The sequence below is a fragment of the Oncorhynchus gorbuscha genome, linkage group LG07, assembly GCF_021184085.1.
Source record: "Oncorhynchus gorbuscha isolate QuinsamMale2020 ecotype Even-year linkage group LG07, OgorEven_v1.0, whole genome shotgun sequence".
Lineage (NCBI taxonomy): Eukaryota > Metazoa > Chordata > Actinopteri > Salmoniformes > Salmonidae > Oncorhynchus > Oncorhynchus gorbuscha.
In genome coordinates, this window is record NC_060179.1 from 11,124,943 (window position 1) to 11,134,698 (window position 9,756).

Here is a 9,756-nt window from a genome sequence, read left to right on the forward strand (position 1 = left end):
CACCAGGCGGTATCAGAGGAAGGCCCTAAAAATTGCCAAAGACTCCAGCCACCCTAGTCATAGACTGTTCTTTCTGCAAACGCACAGCAAGCGGTACTGGTGCGCCAAGTCTAGGTCCAAATGGCTTCTTATCAGCTTCTACCCCCAAGCCTAAAGACTCCGGAAGAGCTAATCAAATTGCTAACCGGACTATTTGCATTGACCCCCCCCCTCCCTTTTTTTCTACGCTGCTGATACTCGCTGTTTATTATCTATGCATGGTCACTTTATCCCTACCTACATGTACAGCTCAATTACCTCGACTAACCTGTACCCGGCACAGTGACTCTACAGGTACCCCCTCTATATAGCCTCCTTATTGTTATTTTATACTTTCGTTTATTTAGTAAATCTTTTCTTAACTCTTATTTTTCTAAAAAACTGCATTGTTGGTTAAGGACTAGTAAGTATGCATTTCACAGTAAGCTCTACATCTGTTGTATTCGGCGCATGTGACAAATCAAATTTGATTTGATGATGGCAATTGCTAACCAACACTTCAGACAAAACTTTTTCAATACCTGGTTCGTATACCCATTGTTGCCTTAGTTAGCATTTACTGCTAGATATTATCAGTTAAAATGTCTTTCCTACCTACAGGCTAATTATTCTGTGAGCTGATCCACGCCAAAACCAGTTGAGAGCTGCATACTCTTGCTGCCTCTGCTGAAACTAGTCTGTGTGCTGCGCCCATGTGAATATATTTCACGTGCTTTGCGATTGTGTAGGCTACTTTGTGTACTTTCTCTATTGTACTACTTAACAGGTAAGTCATATAACTCCACTACACTACTTAGATACGCATCAGTAGGGATTAAGAAGTCAGTAAGCAATGCCCACGGAAAAAGTGGGTATACAGCTTATACCCGCCCTACACTCCAACACTGAGCCTTTGTGTTTTACAGAAAGTGCACTCTCTTACATGAGTGTCTGGTATTATGGTGGCTGTCCTTTCAGAATCACCAACCTGTCACACACTGAAGGCCTAGAAGTTTGACACTGCGCAAACATGTCTATAAAATATATAAAGGCTTTTAAGATATCGTTTCAAGAAAGGAGTGTACTGTATATATTTGGCCTAGCGGATTTAGGCTCTGACATTCAGTCAGTCAGTGGTTTTAGGCTCTGACATTCAGTCAGTCAGTGGTTTTAGGCTCTGACATTCAGTCAGTCAGTGGTTTTAGGCTCTGACATTCAGTCAGTCAGTGGTTTTAGGCTCTGACATTCAGTCAGTCAGTGGTTTTAGGCTCTGACAGTCAGTCAGTCAGTGGTTTTAGGCTCTGACATTCAGTCAGTCAGTGGTTTTAGGCTCTGACATCCAGTCAGTCAGTGGTTTTAGGCTCTGACATTCAGTCAGTCAGTGGTTTTAGGCTCTGACATTCAGTCAGTCAGTGGTTTTAGGCTCTGACATTCAGTCAGTCAGTGGTTTTAGGCTCTGACATTCAGTCAGTCAGTGGTTTTAGGCTCTGACATTCAGTCAGTGGTTGTAGGCTCTGACATTCAGTCAGTCAGTGGTTGTAGGCTCTGACATTCAGTCAGTCAGCGGTTTTAGGCTCTGACATTCAGTCAGTCAGTGGTTTTAGGCTCTGACATTCAGTCAGTCAGTGGTTTTAGGCTCTGACATTCAGTCAGTCAGTGGTTTTAGGCTCTGACATTCAGTCAGTGGTTTTAGGCTCTGACATTCAGTCAGTCAGTGGTTTTAGGCTCTGACATTCAGTCAGTGGTTGTAGGCTCTGAGTTGTGTTTTTTTTTGATTGTATTTACTTTACTGGATTAAAGACTCTGTTTTCGCCAAGTCGCTTTTCATTCCAGTCAGTCAGTGGTTGTAGGCTCTGACATTCAGTCAGTCAGTGGTTGTAGGCTCTGACATTCAGTTAGTCAGTGGTTGTAGGCTCTGACATTCAGTCAGTCAGTGGTTGTAGGCTCTGACATTCAGTCAGTCAGTGGTTTTAGGCTCTGACATTCAGTCAGTCAGTGGTTTTAGGCTCTGACATTCAGTCAGTCAGTGGTTTTAGGCTCTGACATTCAGTCAGTCAGTGGTTTTAGGCTCTGACATTCAGTCAGTCAGTGGTTTTAGGCTCTGACATTCAGTCAGTCAGTGGTTTTAGGCTCTGACAGTCAGTCAGTCAGTGGTTTTAGGCTCTGACATTCAGTCAGTCAGTGGTTTTAGGCTCTGACAGTCAGTCAGTCAGTGGTTTTAGGCTCTGACATTCAGTCAGTCAGTGGTTTTAGGCTCTGACAGTCAGTCAGTCAGTGGTTTTAGGCTCTGACATTCAGTCAGTCAGTGGTTTTAGGCTCTGACATTCAGTCAGTCAGTGGTTTTAGGCTCTGACATTCAGTCAGTCAGTGGTTTTAGGCTCTGACATTCAGTCAGTCAGTGGTTTTAGGCTCTGACATTCAGTCAGTCAGTGGTTTTAGGCTCTGACATTCAGTCAGTCAGTGGTTTTAGGCTCTGACAGTCAGTCAGTCAGTGGTTTTAGGCTCTGACATTCAGTCAGTCAGTGGTTTTAGGCTCTGACATTCAGTCAGTGGTTGTAGGCTCTGACATTCAGTCAGTCAGTGGTTGTAGGCTCTGACATTCAGTCAGTCAGTGGTTGTAGGCTCTGACATTCAGTTAGTCAGTGGTTGTAGGCTCTGACATTCAGTCAGTCAGTGGTTGTAGGCTCTGACATTCAGTCAGTCAGTGGTTTTAGGCTCTGACATTCAGTCAGTCAGTGGTTTTAGGCTCTGACATTCAGTCAGTCAGTGGTTTTAGGCTCTGACATTCAGTCAGTCAGTGGTTTTAGGCTCTGACATTCAGTCAGTCAGTGGTTTTAGGCTCTGACATTCAGTCAGTCAGTGGTTTTAGGCTCTGACAGTCAGTCAGTCAGTGGTTTTAGGCTCTGACATTCAGTCAGTCAGTGGTTTTAGGCTCTGACAGTCAGTCAGTCAGTGGTTTTAGGCTCTGACATTCAGTCAGTCAGTGGTTTTAGGCTCTGACATTCAGTCAGTCAGTGGTTTTAGGCTCTGACATTCAGTCAGTCAGTGGTTTTAGGCTCTGACATTCAGTCAGTCAGTGGTTTTAGGCTCTGACATTCAGTCAGTCAGTGGTTTTAGGCTCTGACATTCAGTCAGTCAGTGGTTTTAGGCTCTGACATTCAGTCAGTCAGTGGTTTTAGGCTCTGACAGTCAGTCAGTCAGTGGTTTTAGGCTCTGACATTCAGTCAGTCAGTGGTTTTAGGCTCTGACATTCAGTCAGTCAGTGGTTTTAGGCTCTGACATTCAGTCAGTCAGTGGTTTTAGGCTCTGACATTCAGTCAGTCAGTGGTTTTAGGCTCTGACAGTCAGTCAGTCAGTGGTTTTAGGCTCTGACATTCAGTCAGTCAGTGGTTTTAGGCTCTGACATTCAGTCAGTGGTTTTAGGCTCTGACAGTCAGTCAGTCAGTGGTTTTAGGCTCTGACATTCAGTCAGTCAGTGGTTTTAGGCTCTGACATTCAGTCAGTCAGTGGTTTTAGGCTCTGACAGTCAGTCAGTCAGTGGTTTTAGGCTCTGACATTCAGTCAGTCAGTGGTTTTAGGCTCTGACAGTCAGTCAGTCAGTGGTTTTAGGCTCTGACATTCAGTCAGTCAGTGGTTTTAGGCTCTGACATTCAGTCAGTCAGTGGTTTTAGGCTCTGACATTCAGTCAGTCAGTGGTTTTAGGCTCTGACATTCAGTCAGTCAGTGGTTTTAGGCTCTGACATTCAGTCAGTCAGTGGTTTTAGGCTCTGACATCCAGTCAGTCAGTGGTTTTAGGCTCTGACAGTCAGTCAGTCAGTGGTTTTAGGCTCTGACATTCAGTCAGTCAGTGGTTTTAGGCTCTGACAGTCAGTCAGTCAGTGGTTTTAGGCTCTGACATTCAGTCAGTCAGTGGTTTTAGGCTCTGACATTCAGTCAGTCAGTGGTTTTAGGCTCTGACATTCAGTCAGTCAGTGGTTTTAGGCTCTGACATTCAGTCAGTCAGTGGTTTTAGGCTCTGACATTCAGTCAGTCAGTGGTTGTAGGCTCTGACATTCAGTCAGTCAGTGGTTTTAGGCTCTGACATTCAGTCAGTCAGTGGTTTTAGGCTCTGACTGAATGGAAGCTGATAATTATGAGGTTTAATTATGAGGTTTTTACTCTGCTGGTATCAGGAAGAAATGAAGAGTCTCACTGTCCGAGACTGATTCAAGACAGAGCACAAATGTATCCGACACAAAGACACTCAATATGTGGTCTCGGTTTCGACTACTACAACAACGGGGCCAGGGCCCCTATGTACATACCCGTGTAACAGTATAACTTTAGACCGTCCCCTCGCCCATACCCGGGCGCGAACCAGGGACCCTCTGCACACATCAACAACAGTCACCCACGAAGCATCGTCACCCATCGCTCCACAAAAGCCGCGGCCATTGCAGAGCAAAGAGAACCACTACTTCAAGGTCTCAGGGCAAGTGACGTCACCGATTGAAACACTATTTAGCGCGCACCACCGCTAACTAAGCTAGCTGTTTCACATCCGTTACGCCCGGTCAGTAATTTGGTGATGATTAGGCCTTCCATAAGTTAGCTGGTTAAAATACCTTACCTAGCAATCAACATTTTTTTAGCTGACTTGGGCTAATTGAGTGACTGACAGTGACTGGCATAACAAGTGGATACACTTCACTATTCTTTGCTACATATTCGTTGCCAGACCTACTGGCTCCAGGTCATCTATATGTCTTTGAAAGGTAAAGCTCCGCCTTATCTCAGCTCACTGGTCACCATAACAACTCCCACCCATAGCACGCGCTCCAGAAGCTATATCTCATCCCCAAAGCCAACACCCCTTTGGCTGCCTTTCCTTCCAGTTCTCTGCTGCCAATGACTGGAACAAATTGCAAAAATCACTGAAGTTGGAGACTTATATCTCCCTCACTAACTTTAAGAATCAGCTATCTGATCAGCTAACCAATCGCTGCAGCTGAACACAGGCCATCTGTAAATAGCCCATCCAACTATAATAATAATAATAATATATGCCATTTAGCAGACGCTTTTATCCAAAGCGACTTACAGTCATGTGTGCATACATTCTACGTATGGGTGGTCCCGGGAATCGAACCCACTACCCTGGCGTTACAAGTGCCATGCTCTACCAACTGAGCTACACTACCTACCTCACACCCATATTGTTTTTATTTACATTTTTGCTCTTTTTTACACCAGTATCTCTACTTGCACATCATCATCTGCACATCTATCACTCCAGTGTTAATCTGCTAAATTGTAATTACTTTGCTACTATGGCCTATTTATTGCCTTACCTCCTTACACCATTTGCACACACTGTATATAGACCTTCTATTGTGTTATTGACTGTACTTTTGTTTATTCTATGTGTAACTCTGTGTTGTTGTTTGTGTCGCACTGCTTTGCTTTGCTTTATCTTGGCCAGGTCACAGTTGTAAATGAGAACTTGTTCTCAACTGGCCTACCTGGTTAAATAATGGTGAAATAAAAATATAATTTAAAAAAATTATACAAAATAACACCTCAACATCAAAGGTCACACAAGCTGAGCCCCGCACACTTTTACATCACAGGGATTTGTACTGCATATGACACATACTGGTCCACTATAGACCTTAACTGTGAGGCACCTCATTTTCGAAGAAGAACAAGTACTGTACAACACAAAGAAGGCAGCTAGACAGGCTGGGAGGTTTCACCACCTGCTGGCCAGCACCAGTACTGCAAGGTGGCCCAGACGCTTGGAACATGCAGGTAAACCTTAAACATCAAGTCACTTGGTTTCCATGACACTGCCCAATGATGTGAGAGCATTAAGGTATCAAGCATAGAATAAGAATGACTACAATACTACAAGACATTCCCTTTCAATGGTCTATGATTCAGATTTTATGGGATTGCGCACCTGCTGGAAACACTTCCAGTTCAGAGGTCGGAGCAGCTGATTGGTCAGCCCTTTATTTGGCAACCAACGGTGACCTCAGACTGATCCCAATTCACACTCTATTCCCCAGCCTGCACACTACTTTAACCCCTAAACCCTATGTGGCTCTGGTAGTGTACTCTATGGAGAAATAGGGTGTATTTTGAGACACAACTCTCGTACAAGGTCATGTTCAAGCACGGTTGTGGTCAATTCCATTTCAATTCCAGTCAAATTAAAACAATCATTGGTCAACGTGTAATAAACCCCTGACCATGAGGTGGAACTGGTTGAGGAGGAGCTTGAGGCTATACTGTATACTCTCACATGACCTTCAGGGTCGACAAGCAGCGTGTGAATGCATGCAAGCCGAACTATCTAGTCACCTTTCACTAAAACGTAAAGCTGGTCCTTGTAGGCTGTCAGGTACAGCAAGCCCCTGCCTTCCTGCACACTATCTATCTCTCTGTCCTAACAAATCTGCCCACATGCATGCAGGCAAACACACTTTCCCTCTCTTCAGAAATCTGAAAACACACACCTTAAGACAAACGGTACCTGTCTTGAATCTATGTTATTGGACATCAACAATGCAGCACCTAATGTGATGGACATTAACATGTAATATTGAAAGTGCAACTGTGTCATTTTGTGCTATGACATTATCAACCCCCGGTTGGAGTCCCCCATTTCACTTCAGCAATGGTTTAGTCCGGCATCCCCTCTATTGGGTCTTCTTTGCATAGTCCACCCATCCACCAATCCAAACACTCTGTTAAATGATGTGTTAACACGATAATGTTTCTTCCATGTAGACTTGGTGATATTTTTCAGATTCATACCATCAATTTGATAAATGTTGGGTGAACAATCTGTACAAAACCATTATGTTCCAGTACCTCCCAGCTCAGATATAGTCGTCTTCTCCCAGTTCAGGTCCTTCCTCAGGCCTGGTCCATATAACACTCAGATTTTGGCACAGGTTAACCTCCTAAAGCTGTTCTGAAGACTGTCTGGGCCTGTGGATGTGATGTTTAACCTCCTAAAGCTGTTCTGAAGACTGGCTGGGCCTGTGGCTGTGATGTTTTACCTCCTTCTAAGGCTGTTCTGAAGACTGGCTGGGCCTGTGGCTGTGATGTTTAACCTCCTTCTAAGGCTGTTCTGAAGACTGGCTGGGCCTGTGGCTGTGATGTTTAACCTCCTTCTAAGGCTGTTCTGAAGACTGGCTGGGCCTGTGGCTGTGATGTTTAACCTCCTTCTAAGGCTGTTCTGAAGACTGGCTGGGCCTGTGGCTGTGATGTTTAACCTCCTAGATAAGGCTGTTCTGAAGACTGGCTGGGCCTGTGGCTGTGATGTTTAACCTCCATACGGCTGTTCTGAAGACTGGCTGGGCCTGTGGATGTGATCACAGCCACAGACCCAGACAGTCTTCAGAACAGCCTTGGAGAGTGCTGTCCCGTTTCACCTCCATAGATAGTAGGCTACTTGGAGAGTGTTTGTTTCCCATAGATAGTAGGCTCACCTCCATAGATAGTAGGCTACTTGGAGAGTGCTGTCCCGTTTCACCTCCATAGATAGTAGGCTACTTGGAGAGTGCTGTTTGGTTTCACCTCCATAGATAGTAGGCTACTTGGAGAGTGCTGTCCCGTTTCACCTCCATAGATAGTAGGCTACTTGGCTGCCATGTTTTGGACACTTTTTTCCTCATTGTGTTCCGGTACCTCTGAGCCCCCCGAACACTCGCGCCGCTCACTGTGTTCCGGGCTTTCCCGCACTACTATAACGTAAAAATACATGAAATATATATATATATATATATATATATTATTTTTTTGGGGGGGATCTCAATTTAAGGTTAGCAGTGAGGTTAAAGTTAGGTTTAAAATCAAAATTTAAAGACATAAATAGTAGAAATGTGCGGCGACTATAACTTTGTAGCTGTGGTATCTGGTGACGATCCCACCCCATGGGAGAGTTTGCGTGACGTCACCGACCACACTCCCCTGTGCATTTCCCTTTGTCTCCCGGTAGAGTGTGCAAGTGTCCCACACTTACTTATATATATATATATATATATATATATGTAAGGTTTACATCCTGTTGTATTTGGCGCTAGTTTATCTGGGGTGTATTCATTACGCCGATTCTGTTGCAAAATATCCTCTCTGTTGCGCAACCGATTACATGCAATGGTAGGTCCCTTTCTGTTTGCTTCAGTCTGGTTGTTAAACGGTAATGAATAAGCCCTGGCCCGGAAATAAAATAAAAGGAGAAGCTTTGGAGTTCCAACTGTTTTGCATGCTTTTGTTAATCTCTTGATTTCTAGTTTCGATTTTGGATGCCTTTGTTAAATTAACCGTAATCAGGTCCCTAGACATATTCGACTAATCTAGGCGTCTCTTTAATTCGGATTGTATATTATATGAGTTTTAGACCTGGACCTACAATACCTGCTTGTTTTATTAGCGTTCAGTCTGCTTTGACTATTCTTTCCAAATCACTAATGATTGGTGTCCGCCAGGAGGCAGCACATCCCTTTACCAGGGTAACATATAACCTTTAGCAGGACTGAAAGCAAACTGAAAGGAATATCTACACACCACAGGAACTGCAGATTTCGCCTAATCTATTTTCAAAATCCCAGGCATAGCACATATTCCCATCGACATTGTTCTTAAAGATACATCGTATTTTGTATAAAGTGAACGAAATATTTTACTTTTTAAAACTTAAACATTTTCGATTAGAAATGGATGTTCAGAAGTATTTTCTACGCATTGGGTATGAGGGACCAGCGTTGCCAACGCCGACCTTGGACGCGCTCCAGCGTGTACACTGCTGTCATCTGAGGACTGTCCCTTTCGAGAATCTCACCATCCACAGCGGGGGGCGCGTACGACTCGAACTCCCGCACCTCTATGATAAAATCGTTAACCACCGCCGCGGAGGGTTCTGCTTCGAGAACAACGGTCTGTTCTCCTGGCTTCTGTCGGAAATGGGATTCGAGGTCACCATCCTAGCGGGCCAAGTGAGAGACGCCATCACAGGGTGGTACGGCCCGCCGTTCGACCACTTCATCTCCATGGTGAAGCTCCAGGGGCATCGGTGGCTGTGCGACGTGGCATTTGGTGGATCAGGGTTCGAGCTCCCCATGTCCTTAGAGACGGAAGAACCTCAGAGGCAGGGCCACAGAGTGTACAGGATCAGACGAGCGGGAGAGATGCACTTTCTGGAGTGGCAAGATGAAGACAGAGAAACTGGGCTCTGGACTGAGCTATACAAGTTCACTCTGGACACAAGACACAGAGGAGACTTCATAGAGATGTGTGACTACCATCAGAGCTCCCCGAGCTCCATCTTCTTCTGCAAGTCCCTCTGCTCCATGCTGAAGCCTACCGGGAGGCTCACCTACATGGGCCATAAACTCATCACCACCCAGTTTCCCTCAGATGAAACTGGGACTGTGACGAAAGCCAGCAGAGAGCTGACTGATGAAGAGATACCAGACATACTAAAAGAAGAGTTTGGAATAATACTGGAATCTCAACTTGTCCCAAAGGATGAAACTATAACACCACCCCGCAACATTTTTTAAAATGTTTTTATTTTATTTTCTTCTTCTTCATGATAAACAAGACAGAAACAAATTGTCAGTTTGATTTAATAAATTAATATACATACACATAAGATGTACAATGGTCATTTTGCATTAATCCAAATATGTCCAATTTCAGACAAGTCTGCATCCAAAGTATTTACATATGTACAATCCTCAGGCT

At 44.5% G+C, this 9,756-nt stretch overlaps 1 protein-coding gene across 1 annotated transcript; it reads left to right on the forward strand.

Moving 5' to 3' along the window:
• Positions 1 to 8,540: 8,540 nt before the first annotated feature.
• On the forward strand, positions 8,541 to 9,664 carry LOC124039480 (arylamine N-acetyltransferase, pineal gland isozyme NAT-10-like). The gene has a single exon (XM_046355490.1). It carries the CDS (start codon positions 8,727 to 8,729, stop codon positions 9,570 to 9,572), a length of 846 nt encoding a protein of 281 aa, XP_046211446.1. The 5' UTR covers positions 8,541 to 8,726; the 3' UTR covers positions 9,573 to 9,664.
• The last annotated feature ends 92 nt before the right edge of the window (positions 9,665 to 9,756 follow it).

Coding starts and splice junctions, on each gene's coding strand:
- LOC124039480 (XM_046355490.1), top strand. CDS start 8,727: ATGGATGTTCAGAAGTATTTTCTACGCATTGGGTATGAGGGACCAGCG.